This window comes from Cyclopterus lumpus, chromosome 22, assembly GCF_009769545.1.
Source record: "Cyclopterus lumpus isolate fCycLum1 chromosome 22, fCycLum1.pri, whole genome shotgun sequence".
NCBI lineage: Eukaryota > Metazoa > Chordata > Actinopteri > Perciformes > Cyclopteridae > Cyclopterus > Cyclopterus lumpus.
The window spans coordinates 6,691,943-6,706,105 of record NC_046987.1 but is presented as its reverse complement, the minus strand read 5'-3'; the positions used below and the strand labels follow the sequence as shown (position 1 = coordinate 6,706,105).

General features: G+C 46.6%; 1 protein-coding gene across 11 annotated transcripts in view; it reads right to left on the bottom strand.

Annotated features, from left to right (window-relative positions):
- Positions 1-14,163, bottom strand: part of kiaa1109 (KIAA1109 ortholog) — a 64,945-nt gene that overhangs the window by 22,326 nt on the left and 28,456 nt on the right. For 8 of the 11 annotated variants that reach the window (XM_034563692.1, XM_034563695.1, XM_034563698.1 and 5 more), the window contains exons 44-60: positions 13,432-13,666; positions 12,866-13,027; positions 11,349-11,533; positions 10,902-11,077; positions 10,199-10,778; positions 9,248-9,446; positions 7,938-8,213; positions 7,729-7,822; positions 5,743-5,949; positions 3,873-4,108; positions 3,394-3,638; positions 3,185-3,290; positions 2,561-2,658; positions 2,204-2,392; positions 1,939-2,107; positions 1,369-1,580; positions 206-289 (exon numbers count right to left, since the gene is read on the bottom strand). In XM_034563692.1, the coding sequence (XP_034419583.1) occupies positions 206-289; positions 1,369-1,580; positions 1,939-2,107; positions 2,204-2,392; positions 2,561-2,658; positions 3,185-3,290; positions 3,394-3,638; positions 3,873-4,108; positions 5,743-5,949; positions 7,729-7,822; positions 7,938-8,213; positions 9,248-9,446; positions 10,199-10,778; positions 10,902-11,077; positions 11,349-11,533; positions 12,866-13,027; positions 13,432-13,666 (3,453 nt within the window). The remainder of the gene's footprint in view (positions 1-205; positions 290-1,368; positions 1,581-1,938; positions 2,108-2,203; positions 2,393-2,560; positions 2,659-3,184; positions 3,291-3,393; positions 3,639-3,872; positions 4,109-5,742; positions 5,950-7,728; positions 7,823-7,937; positions 8,214-9,247; positions 9,447-10,198; positions 10,779-10,901; positions 11,078-11,348; positions 11,534-12,865; positions 13,028-13,431; positions 13,667-14,163) is intronic. The other 3 variants (XM_034563697.1, XM_034563702.1, XM_034563703.1) reach the window with 1 other exon arrangement.

Below are 14,163 nucleotides of genomic sequence, written 5' to 3'. Positions count from 1 at the left end.
GACACCATCGCATCATTACTCCTTGTTGTTCTGCCAGCTTTGTGGGCTGAACTCTTAATTGGTACAAAGGGGTGCGACCTGCCATTTTCACAACAATGAGAGCGCTCGTGATGCAGTGTACTCGTTGCATGGAAGAGTATTGATCACAAGAAGTCATTGTCCCACAACAAGTCATCACAAGAGATGTAATAAATGTGTCGGTTACTTTTCGTGCATTTTTTTGCCGGCCTACTGATGTGTTGGCCCCAGCTTCAGAGTTGATGCCCTCCGTAGCTGGTACTTGTCCTCTCTATGGAAATAAGTGTGACATAACAGCTGGTATATCTCATCTCTATGGACATACTGTAGTATTGCACAGTACTGGAGTACAACAAGACAACTGCTGTGGACCATAGTCATTAATATCCAGTGTTTCCCCTAAAATGTTCTATTAGTGTGTAAAGGGGTGGGGGGGTCTGGTCATGTAGAACCATGAATATTAGTCCCAATGTTAGCAGATACATTTGAATAATATTCCATGTACATATCTTTTCTTTTTTTTCTTTTTAAATACTAACAATAAATAATTTGTCATTTATTGCAGTCTACAGTACCTCAGTCTGATGAATACTAAAATGGCACACAATGCATGACATCCATATAGAGCAGTACATTGATCATCATACAAAGAAAAAAAGAAAAAGACATGAGTCTTGTGTGTGTTTGTGGGGCAGTGATGGACAGTCCAGTCCGCCCACGAACAACTTAGGTAGGGGAAACACCGATATCAAAACTGGTAACAGAGGAATTGTTCTTTTATGAAAGTAAAGAACAAAAAGGCATTTGTGTTTTATAGGTTATTAATAAACAGCTAAATCTATGTCATGAACACTGGTACAGTTGATGTTTGCAAGAGCGGATGGAGATGATGATAATAATTTCCGTTTAAAAAAAAGAGGGTTCGACAGAAAAAGCCTAAAAATGATTCCTGTGTGCTTTCCATTTTTTTAAGTTTGAAAAGGAATCTTAATAAGAGTGCTTTTACTACAGACAACACTTACACGTGTGTGCATATTTATATGCTACAACACATCTGCAAATTTGGCTTCTACATGTAACTGCTAAAAATGCAACCATTGTATGTTAATGCCAATCAAATCCGATTACATCATTTGCATTAAACATGACTGCATATGTAAATGTGATACATTTTAACAGAATGACCTTGAAGCCAGCAGATTGCAGAACCTGCCATAGTTTATGTAATTAGCAACTACGATATATGAACTTTGACATCTACGTCTAGAAGTAAGTAGGAAATAAGTAAAACATTTTTACAGTTCTACAATGTTGGACCGTGGAAGATCCGAACCGAGCGGAGCAGATTACCTGGGATGTGTTGGTGATGGGCAGGCAGATGCCCAGGTCGTGGACGGTCAGTTGCAGGAAGAGGGTGCTGAAGGCCTGGGCTGAGGTCTGCTGGATGCCCGGCAGCTTGTCCACCACCTCTTTAGTGGCCATGTGGATGTCCTTGTTGAGGGCCAAGCGCTGCTCGTTCCAGTTGTCGTACGCTGCCTTGTAATTCAGCCAGAAGAGCACGGCTGCAGGAGGGCACCCGGGTGGGGAGAAATAATTCAGAATGAACATCCTGAATGTGGTGTGAACACATTGGCTTTCAAGACAAATCAGTGGTGCTTATTTGTTGTGTGTGAAAATCAGACGCGAGTCCACACCCATCTTTGAATTACATTTTGATGCCAAATACACAACAACGTTTTGTGACTGCATCTTCTGTGCAAAGACAGATGGAACTTCCAGCTTCAGTGGGTGTCTACAGGACCACATTGCGACGCACACAGACCCACAAGGTGAAAACAAAACCAGCCGCTAACCAGAACATGTTTTAAGCCTCGACATTTATTGTGATGCGGGGGAGGGGGGGGGAAAGGTGAACCGCACCTCTGTCAAATGCCACCGGCTGGGCGAAAACAATCGGCCTGTTGAGCGTGATGAGGACGGCCTCCTTGTCCGAGGAGCTACTGATCTCCTCCTGCAGAGCGTTACGCAGACCGATCCGTGTTCGAAAGTACGCCACCTGGTGGAAGTCTGAGCCGGCCTCTTCGTACACCTGTAAAGCAAAAAAGGGAGAAAGGGCGTCACATGGCCGTCTACGATCGTCTTCAAGCCGATTCCGGAGAGCGCTTTCATTTCCGCGAATCTGTACCTGGTGCTTGACTATCTGCCCAAGAGCCAGATGGAGATCCACTTGACATTTGCCAAACAGCTTCAGGTAACTGCTGCTGCCACCGGGCTGAGCCTTGCACTGGATCCTGTTGGATAGCTCCAGCTCGATGAGGCCCGTCTCAAAGCGCACGGCTCGCATGGAAGGAGTGGTGGCGGTCATCTGGATCCCCTGTGGAAATCAATAAAACAGACTTTGGGGAAATTCCTCAAGGCTCAACTGGGACTCAAAAACACACTGGGAAGGAACCGTGTCCGGATTTTATTCTGTAAAACAATGCAATGTTCTTCGCCCGGTGGCCTCGGCCACTGCGACAGAAAGAAAGTGAACACGATGTACCTTGAACATGAGGCTGAGAGAATAAAGCAGGATTTTGGGCTTGTCTGCATCTGTTGAGGTGTCGGGCTCGTTCCACAGTGGGATGGGTTGCTCTCCTCCTGCACAGAGTAAAAGTCAACCTCACAAGCCCACACGGACCGTTGCAAAGTGCTCCATAGATTGTAATCACTGGGATTATGTCTCTGTGCCGGCTCTGTTATGTGCCTAAAGTGTCCCAGAGCTGCATTAAAAAAAAAAACTGTCTATCTCTCCTGGGGTCATTGCATCGATCAAGCTTAGAGTGTAAAAAAAAAAGAAAAAAAGAACACCACAAAAAAATACCTCACGATCAATACTTTTGTGGAAATGAACAGGACTAGATTTGTGTCAGTGCCTTGGGCATTGTTATGTGTGGGAAAACAATATTTTTCATTGACTTAAGGAGCAGCTGTAGGCTACAGAATACAGCTGGGAACCGTCAGATGTTTAGGATTAGATTAACTTTATTGATCTGAGAGAACAAAAAGTGGGCCATTACAGTAGCAAAAGCAAAGGATATAGTTTGGTGCAGGTTGTGTCTGACAATATGATAATGAGGTGAAGTTTGCACTCCAGCATAGAAATAGTTGGTCTTTGGTGCAGTACCTGAGACCTTCTGAATGACCTCGTTGACCTCCTTCATGAAAACCTTTTGCAGGAAGACCAGGTGATTGAGCAGGTCTGTGGTCAGATTGTGTTCAAATGAACCAATCTGCACATCGGGGAAGACAAGTGAAGTTAAAGAGCAACATTGGTCCGCTCCGCTCTCCGTCTGCTTATCTTTTACGCATCGTCCCCATCGGGAAGCCACTTACCTCGGCCACACAGCGCAGGTAGTTGCCCTGGAGGTAGTTCCCTTGCTTTGCCGGGAAGTCGTCCGGCGCCCAACCCTTTTCCGAGTGGCTCTCGTGGTCCTCCATGATGTACTCTCCGGACATGGTGACTGGCGGCAGGGTAAGGCTGGCTGATGGCGGCATGGTGGACATGTCCACCGGGGACACTTTGGACTGGAAGCAGAGCTTGTGGTTTGGCAACTCAAAGGTGAAACTGGTTTGAGCCCCTAAACAAAACAAAGCATCATTATGATTACTTATTCTGGGCATTACTGAATGTTGATAACACAAATAAAACAAGACTCTTCAAGAACTATACTGTTAAATCCATCTTTTCTCACACACACACACACACACACACACACACACACACACACACACACACACACACAGGAAAAGGCTCTGTTAAAATCAATATCAGATCTCCTCTCATACACACACACACACACACACACACACACCTGTCATGCCATGGCTCTTCATGCGACCCATTTTGTACTCCGCTTTCAGCGAGGGCAGCAGGGCGGCCCCGATGGTGATGCCATCGATCATGGCGCTGAACTTGAGGACGATGGGCTTCTTCTCCAGGCCCTCAGGGAGCTGAGGGAACTCGTTAGCTTCTACGGGGGTCTGGTTGATGCTGGATGCTTTTTCCGAGGGTTGCGGGGTTGGGGTGTCCTCCCTATTAGGAGGTTGACTGTAAGGGGGGAGAAAAAAGGATTGTAAAATGGCATATTATGGTCATGGGCATAGCCGGTGGGAAGGGGGTAATATTTTGGCAAAAAACATGAATATTCTCTGAGATAAAAGGTAAATTAACAGAAAAAACAAAACATTTTCAATAACACAAATATTCAATGACTTCTTTTTTTTTTGTCTCACTTTGCAAGTTTGGATGAACTTTCATCACCCCACAAACACCACCTTCAAAAACCATAAGGCCCCGAGTGCTAAATATGGATGACTCGGCATAATGCTCATGAAATAGCACGGGGAAAGAAAACCCTTATATGTATCTTTCAGGCCCGTCAGGCCATCCTGACCATGAGAACGCTGGTTTATACGCAACAAAATCAAGAGGCGTGGCCACGGTTTTCACTCGGCACCTCCCATTTCCTTGTGTTGTTCTCGTAGATTTGGGAGTTTGTTTCTCCTAAAAGTAGCTCTTTAATCTTAGATATTTTTCACAAACTGTAACCCACGTTCCCGGTCTCCGTTTCTTTTTTCCCCTCCTTCTTTTTCTTCGTCCTCGTAGAAGGAGGGGGTTGACTTTATGAAGGAACTGTTGCCATGTTAACGGCTGGGCTGGATTTTGCCTGCAGATTTGCCATCAAAAGAGAGCCCAACATGTATCGGGGTAAACTCTTGTTGTCGGTGGAAGTGACTTACACACTGAAACATTGCTCCTATTATTTGTATATTATGTGTGTGTGTATGTTATTATGGAGCGCCTTGCAGATACTGGCTCATATTGCTGTGAACATCAAATTATAGAAAAGTTGCTTAACATCCCAAGCACAGCTACAACTCAATAAATATATTAACATAATTCAGAATATTACCATAGAAACAGACTACACACGCAGGCTTTGAAAGCAGTTAACTGGCGACAGTGAGGGTTTGCTGCAGTGACCTGTCACTTATGGAGATGAAAGACTTCTTATGAGGATTTTATTAAATGTAGATTACGATCTAATGGCATTAGTGTGCTGCACAACCGATTCTTTTGGGATTTTAAATATAGTTGCAGGTGTACAACATTTTAATGTCAGTTTCTCATTACTTTTAAATGCTATAAACGAGCCACTTGAGCATCACTGGGGACATTTTGGGCTTTTTAATTTTTCAATTACTCTGGCTGTGTTGCTGCATATGGCATACATTCTGACAAGTTTGGGAGTTTATTTCTAATTCGAAGTTAAACCTTCAGCTTTTACACGCCTGTATTAAACTGTGTGGCCAAAATAAAGACACTTGGACCCATCAGGACAAATGTTTCCCCATTAAAAACCACAACTTGATCCCACGGCCATCAGAGCATAAAACCAATTATACCATTCCCTCATCATATACAAATTAATTTTGTTGCTAATCCCCGACATATCCCAGACTGAAAAGTTATGTAAACAAACGGGCATTTAAAGGGTTAAAATTCAAAACCTTTTGTTAATTAGAAATCGGGACTGATGCTAGTGAAAAGACTCAACTAAAAACGATATTAAAATCATATTAATATACATTAGATATTTTTTTTTGATGGGGCCATTTGTGTCCTTGTTTTGTTTGTTTTTAAACGAGGGTTCAAAGGTTAGATAAATGAAGGGCACATACACATTGGAGGGCTGGCGGATGAGGTCAGAGATCTGTTTGGAGAGCTGGTGGGAGCTGCGGACCATCATGCTGTGCAGGGTCGCCGGGTGTTGGGGGATGTTGATCATGATGGCGCCCACCTTGAAGACGGCCGCGTTGTTGGTCTTCAGACCTCGCTGGGCGCTGTACAAGGCCTGCGACTTGGCGATGTTGCACTTGACCACCGTCCTGGAACACAACAGCGAACTGGAATGAGCGGCAAGGCGGCGCATTTTCAGGGCGACGCGGACAAGTGAGTGGACGTGCAAGCTGAAGTGGAACAACTTGAGAGGACATCGAACGGTGAAAGAGCATGCAGATACAGGACGGCATTCAGCTTCCTGGGCACAGGTGGAACGAGCAATCGTCACGGTGACACACGTTCCACTACGAATGAAGGCGGCAATGAATTCAACACGATGGAGGTCGAATGCAAGGACTTACGCAGATATGTTCTTTTTTTTAAGATCCTGACCGTTATATCAAATACATTATTGTCTCCCATCTTAGATGCCTTATGAATTTGATACTCTACTGAAATGCTGACATATCAGACAAAGGTATTTAAATATTTGTAAAAAAGTGAAGAGACACATAAATAACTTAACCTTATCAATACATTCTGCTTTCATGAGCACAAACAGTTGAGATCTGAGCAAGCGGAGTCCTGAGAAACCGCTCACTGAAAACACATTTGGGGGGATTCACTAATGCATGGGAGCCCTTAAATGGTGGCAGTAACATACAGAAACTCTTGTTTAGCTGTGCTGGTGGGTGATGTTGGGAAATCCTCCAGTCTATGCAAGAGGTTGAAAGAGAAAGCCAAGGAAGGTAAGGAAAAGGGAGGGAGGAAGAAGAAGAAGAGCAGAAGAAAGTGTGAAACAGTTCTGAGACACCATACGGTTAACAAACAAGCAAGACCATTAGAGGAGTCACTCCAAGCTAAATCGTGATGGTCATGTGCCATTTTATTTTTGGTTATGATGGAAAAAGGCTCTGGATTAGTAAAGTAGCTAAAAATGCCATCAAGGATAACCAGAGTGAACCGCATCTGGAAGAAAACATCTGAAAGCAACAGCGGACATGGCAGACACACTGCTTTAACTGTGACCCACTGGAGCTCATTGCTGCTGAATTAATTGTCTTTGTCTGCAAACCAAGTTTATTTGAAGCAAGCAATTCCCTGGAGCAGGGGGAAAAAAAATATACCAGTGGCACTGCAATCATTCTGACATGCATCTGTATTTCATACATGAGTAGCAACTACAGAGTGCCAACTTGTGTGGCCTGCAATTCAAACAAACACGCGAGTGCAGCTCAGAGCGTACAGTAGTAAAAAAAAAAAAGAAGAGGATTACTGGGTTGTGCTAAATAGCTTCTTATTGAAGCAGCAGCAGAAGTTCTAAACTGAATCAAAGCAGCGCGGAGACGCATCAGTCTGTCTCAATGCATGACTACAAGCCTTGTAACCTGATTAGCGTGGTTATGGTTTGAGGAAATAGCTTGCAGTGAAAACAAAAACCTCTGTTAAGAATCACCTCCCGCCCCCCGGCTGGAAATTACTCGGTAATTGGCTCGCGCGATGCTTAAGGAAAACACTGCATCCTGGATTTTAGTTTAAATCCAGGGATTTTGCAAAAGGTACTTGAGACTAAATCATCTACATGCGAGTTCTGCTGCCGTGTTCTTGACTCGCAATTTTGATATCAATGGACCAACATCCGTTATCAGTGGAGAAGTTCTGTATCTTTGAGACCACAGTTGAAATCACATCGTATGTAATATAAATAAATAAATATATATAAACATTATTATCTACAATTAAATAGTAAAAAGACTCATTACAGATTTCAAACAGAAAAGGGTTAGGATCAATATGCTATTCAAGGTCTGCTAATTAGAGACATGAAATAATCTTCATAAAATCACTCCTCTAATAAGCAGAAGTTCGAAAGCTTTTGTACGTACTGGATGTCCGGAGTTATGCCCTCCAGGAGAACAATGTTTACCCCTCCTATGTGAGCCGATGCACACGTCTCTGTCATCTTCTGGTGCAGGATATCTGCCGACACATGAACATGAAACAAACCAACACTATATCAAACGGAGCAAACGTCAGTCGTAACAGGAACTGCACTGGACTGATGAGGCTGTGCGCACACAGGTCTCGGCCTCACCTTTCATCTTCTCCTTCAGGGTGAAGCTTCCATGGATCTTCTTCAGCTCGGCCTCCATGGTCAGCCCGCCGATGTCGGCCTCCAGGTGCGTGCGGTTCACCATGCCGATGCCGAACACGATGAGCGTGACGTGCTGGGGCTCGGCGCTCACCAGGCTGCGCCGCCGGCCGCCCGCACCCCCGCCGCTGGAGGGCTTGTTGGGCGTGGTGGAGGGGTCCTGCTGCTCGTTCTCAAAGATGACTTTACACAGGGGCTCCGAGGGCCGGCGTCCGCCTTCTGCGGAACAGAGAGGTAGAGGAGATTGAGAGTAGAATAACATATTCAACCAGTGTAGGAGCATGTGAAATAAAAAGCCCCCCGGTGTTAATGCTGCTATTGCACGAGAAGAGGATTGTGGGAGTTTCTTGGTCTGCAGGTACTTTTACTTTTATATTTCTATTTGTGCAGGTTTATCGGCCGCAAAAGCCGCGCAATCCTTCTGCGACTTCACCCCACCTATCTTTTCATTAAAGTCACTTTTCTTAAGACTAGACATTACTTGTGGGGTTTGGTTTTAGGACACCGTAAAAAGAGTTATTGTTTAACTGCAGCTTTAGCGACTACATGACCACCTCCTTCTGTCTTTGCAAGGTGGGTTCTGTGGAAACACAGCTACTCTCACACTCAGTGAACGCGTCAGAGGAACGGTGTGTCACAACCGCAGCAAAACATAAATGCGGGGCTCACATTAAACGCCGGTGTGTCATTTTCCGAGTCTGCTCACGCTGGGCTGTTTCCAACGGATTTTTAAAATAGGATGGAGGGGCGGATTGAAACTCCATGAGGAGATCAAAAGTGTGCGTGTCATTCATGTTGTTGCTAGTCGATTCTCAGTATTTTTCTGGCCAGATTCGTTCATGACACACAGAGAGAGAACAGACCAGATAGGTACAGTATTATGAGCACACTATCAATGGTGATGACTTACAGCAAATATTAACATAATAACAGCAGCTGAGTATTGACCTTTTTTTCCTCTATTCGGTAAGATACATGCAAATTCATGAGAAAATGTGTCATCTATGCAGTATAAATATGAATGAATCGATATAAGCAATGTAGAATAAAGTAATTTGAGAGTCTAGCCAATGGAGCGGTCATAAAACCGTGAAGACGCAAAGACCAGAGGAGAGGGTGGAGATGGGGAAGAAGGGAAATCAGCAAAGGGAAATAAAAGCCTAATGTGTGCAAAGTGAAGCAGAACGGAATCGCACGGGTGGAATAAAGACAAGAAATTAGGAACTGGGTGAGCGCTGGAAGCCGATTCCCACCTGAGAGGCAGTTCTCTGGGGAGCTTTTCTCCAGGATGCCAGTGGGATCGGAGATGAGCGAGTAGAAGTTGAGCAGCTTGTACATGTTCTGCCAGCATTCCGCCGACGGCTCGCTCTGCTCGGACACCGTGATGGAGTCCGAGTCGTCCATCTGGATGGCCATGTGGTCCGCCACGTCACGGGAGCCCTTCCTCGACACCTGAAGGCGTTACACAGGATTCCGCGTTAAGTGGGTAAGTAAACTGCTGTTCAGCTATCGCCCTGCCAAACGGCGAAGGTGATGAGCCTGGAGGGCAGAGACGCGTGATGAGATGAAGACATCAGCTCCTCGCGACGGTCACTTCGGTAAACAAGAAAGTTATTACTGAGATAACTGGAGTTATTTGGCAGTCTGTCACAAGTCCCACTGAAAAATCTTCGACTGCCCTTATATTACATTTATATTCTTTTTAAACATCGGGTTTTTGTAGTTTGAAGCACATGTTTCAACTGAATAATGCGCTGGTGTGAATCTATCAATTAATCAAGCCAGACAGGTTTACAGAGATGATTCTACCATATTCATATGGTCGCCGACACCTGATACTTAACGGTGCCCGTTCGGAGAATATCTTATTATCTTCTGGCGCCCTCTAGAGTTTGTGTGGAGAAAAGGAATTTTGTAATTTTACTGATCATATTTAAAAAGGGCAACACAGAGGAATATTGGAGACATTTTAACATTATTTGAAAAAGGTCCTCAGGCTGTTCTTTTCTGGACTGCTTTGGGAAATCCATCGGGGGATTTTCAAATATGAAAACATAAACATTCCGAACGGGATCCGTTTTTCTTTTTTTGGTTGGATGTCTACGTTGCTTTGCGATGCCAGCTCACGATTTACAATTCTCTTTTAGAATCACTTCTCTAAACATATGGAGTCCTCAAGATGGTCAAATTTTTCTTATTGTTACCTTAGAGGTGCGTCGCTCCGAACGCCCGAGAGAGGTGCGTCCTCGGGGCTCCCTTCTCCCCAGCGTGTCCATGCTTGACGGAGGCCCGTTGGGTGGCAAACCCCCGGCCATGCCTGCTCCACCTCCTCCGCCCACCCCTCTCTTGCTCTTCAGGGTTTGGGTTCCGCTGCGCCCCGCCCCGTTAAGGCTGCCCCGGGAGCTGCGGCTGAAGTCGGAGGACCGGAAGTGGCGGTACGGCCGGGCCTTGAAGGTGGGCGTCGGGGAGGCCGAGCCGGCGGTGTAGCGGCTCAGCTTGATGTCCGTCTGCGTGGCCTTGATGTCGTCGATCATGGTGCTGAACTGGTGGATGAGGCGCACCAGGGCCATGTCCACGCGCTGGCTGATGGACTGGCAGGCTGTGGTGAAGTCGCAGTGGAACGTGTTGTAGTGGCGGCGGTTGAGGTCGTGGAAGGACAGCGGGGCGGCGGTGGGGCCCTGCGGAGCGCTGGTCGACTTCTCCATCACCACGGCGTTCAGGCTGAACGTCTTGATCAGCAGCGCCGGCTTGAACTCCAGCGGAGGGAGGTTCACCAGGCCTTGTCTAGAGACGGAGGGAGGCGTCTGCGTTAAGCCGACATGCTACACTTGAGCGCCCAAACTAAAAACACACTCGGGGAAAATAACAGAAAGGAATGAACCGCTCAATCATGCTGTGCCTCCTCACCTCCGGGATCTTTTGTTTTTCCGCTCTTTGGAGGTGTCCGAGTCGACGATGTCTGCTCGGAGACACTCGAGGTTGCCGGAAAAAGACAGGTGCTCTCCAAAATACATCTTGTAACTAAGTGGAGTGGCGTCTTGGGCCTGGGTGCCGGTGTAGCTCAGCAGAGGCTTGAAAACAACCTGAGGGTAAGAAACAGACACCGAGCGCACAAAAATGAAGATAGCTGTAGGAGCTACGCGGAAAAAGAGTTTGCCACACCCACGCCGATAAACACGAATCAAGGCCAACTTATAGTACTTGTAACACAATCAACCAGGCACATTTACGGTTTAATCCACCACACAGACGGGGACTCCTTTCTCTGTTAATTGCCTGCCTAGGGAAGTTTAGACATCAAGCACAACGGCGGAACAAATGACAAAGGAAGGCGGACAGGTGTATCCACGGCACCTGAGCGTCGGCCAGCTGAACGGCAGCTGGGCACTGGTTGCCCTCCTCAATGTAGGCCATTTCGTCCTGGCTGGTGCTGTGCTGGGAGTGCTGGGAGTGGGTCCCGTCCAGGGTGTTCTGGTCGCTGGAAAGCACGGTGTTGAAGTCCGATGCGGAGGCGATCGTGGGCAGGTTACACGTGCCACCTGTCGGGTGTGGAGGAGAGGTTTTTGGGATGCATGTGGCGGAACGAGCAGGTTGCTTTCTGCAGGATGACGTGCACACCGGAGCATGCGAGCAGAGGAGCAGCTCGGTGTTACATGGACATGTAAATATAAGCTGCAGCGAGCCAGTACTGTGCCGCGGGGGTGAAACACTTCACCACTCCACCTCCTCTCCGCAAAAGATGTTTGGAGCGAATTAAATGGAAGGCATCAGGGGGAGCGTTAAGAGGAACTTTATGGCCGTTTTATGCACGATTAGGAACCCTAAAGAGCCACATCGACTCCCGTCTGTGAGGAGCTGCTCCGGCTAAGTCTCTGTGCCGTCGCTGACTGACACCTGGCTGAGGAGGCAAAGCTTTATCGTCTTGGGCACCAAGTCCAGCCTTTCACGCACAATGATAACAATCAGACACTATCGGACGTGCTCTGCTAAATTGGGACGGTAAGATATATCTTTTTCAAAGTAAATAAAAATACTGCGCTCACGCCAAGCGTCCACACTAATCCCGCTTTTTAGACCGCACTTAAAACAGAGACTTTTGGAAACTATTACCCCATTGTAGTCGGCACGTGCAGAAACGAGGAATTTTGAAAAGTCCCTCCCTGATTTGTCACACGGTGTCTCACGTGACCATTTTCTGGAGGAAAACAAACATCAGCCTTGATTGTCAGTGATCATTCAAACATGGATAACATAACACAGCCGATGCAGACCTTGTTGTCGATGCCAGCAGCTGTTGTGCAGTTAAACATGTCATAATGAGCAAGAGGCGAGCTACCATTAAAGCAATTTGGATTGCATTTGCCACTGTCATTCTTCCCCTGTAATATTTTTTTTAGCAACTGAGCAAACAACTAATTAGACGATCTGCTTCCTGTTGACACTGGCACTCGTGCGCCACATATAAAGTCATGTGATATCAGGCGCGTTAGTTTAAAAAGCAGGGCAGCGTATCAGAGATTATTTCTGTCCATACAGCCTTTGAGCGTGGATGTAGCCCATAGAAGATGAGTGGAGAGGAGCAGAGTGTGGGAAAGAGGAGAGGCGTGACGGATGAGCAAACATTTACGGGTTGCTAATTATCGGGATCCTGTCCCGTCAAAGCTACTGTACAAAGTGAAGCGCGGAGGTGATTTGAACAGCATTACACCACAACATCGACTCAGGAAAGAAACGAATACTGTGTTCCTCAAGGTTCCACAGATATTATCGTTCAGAAGATAAACATTGAAATATTAAGGGATATTCGGATTAGAAGCAGGACTTTTTATAGCCTTACGATAAATATTTAACAAATGGAAACAATGTCTGACCTGTCTGCAGAGTGTTGTGCTGGGAGCGGTTGACGGGGGAGTCCTGGGTTACGGCCCCCGTCCTGTTGCCCACGGCGTTGGACATCCAGTTGTAAAAGCTGACTGAGGACGGCTCCGACAGCAGCGGGTGCTCGGTCAACATGTCTGTCCCTAAACTGTTTCCTGAGGCCCAAAAGAAAGAGAGAGGGCACATCATGGAACAGACTTCACATGGATATATATACATAACACTGCTCTTCATGGATCACTTTCATCTTGCATCATCGAGGCACATGTGGTCTATGTCCATTTAAATTCTGTGATACTATAAGTTGGTGACAAAAGACATGGTTTGTAAAACACACGCACAGCAACACACGGAGGGACCAGGCTCTGTGGATCTATTTTGGGTTTGGTTGTATTCACATTACTGGACGGTAGAGGTCAGCCTTGCAGCAACAATGACAAGGAGACTTTCCCACGCTGTGATCAAGTGAAGGCCGCTCTGCAGAAACCAGAACCTTCCACGTCCTTTTAGCAGCGGTGCAACAACAGCAGCAGGTTTCCGGAGGGGGGGGGGTGAGTACCTGTGCGAGTGAGGGAGCCACTCTTGGCGGTGGTGGCGGTGGCAGGCGCCTCGTTCCTCTGGGGCATGCCCTCCAGCAAGTTGTGCAGACTCCGAAAGCTGCCCGTCAGATTACTCAGGAGGCTCTCCTTCCTGGGGCTGTCCTTGGCTGGCAGGACGGCGCGGCACACGTGGGCGGGCGAGTCGGCCGCCGTGTCACCGCTGGTGTAGCTCAGCGACTGGTACGGATGGGAGCCCTGCGTACAAAAAAAATGCACAGATGATGTTTGCGCCTGTGGCTTTTTCATATTTCAACAAGGGCAGCGGGACATGCGGCGGCAACACGCTCTGATGCCTCCTGGCTCTCCTCCAGTGGACTCACACCAGTCTGGACAGCCTCGTCCTGAGACTTCCCTCAGCGTAAAGTGCTAACTGGTGTCCATTAGGACTCCGACTAATGACGATTATTTCATTGATTGGTTGATTAATTGTTTGGACTACAACATTTTAGCATTCTTGCTTTAAAAATTTAAATTATTGCATTTAAAAGTAGTTAATTTCCTGTACATCGAGTAATCAATGGATAATTTAAACTTTACTGTTTTGGGTTGAGTGTATTTGGCATGCCGCTTTTGGCACAGTAGTACAGAAGCCCCGAGAGGCCGTTGAAACATTCTGGGGATCCACTTTCTAAGTCTGATCTAAATTGTTTTCTCTCCTGTGTTTATGACTTAAGAGGCACCTCGTGCACCCC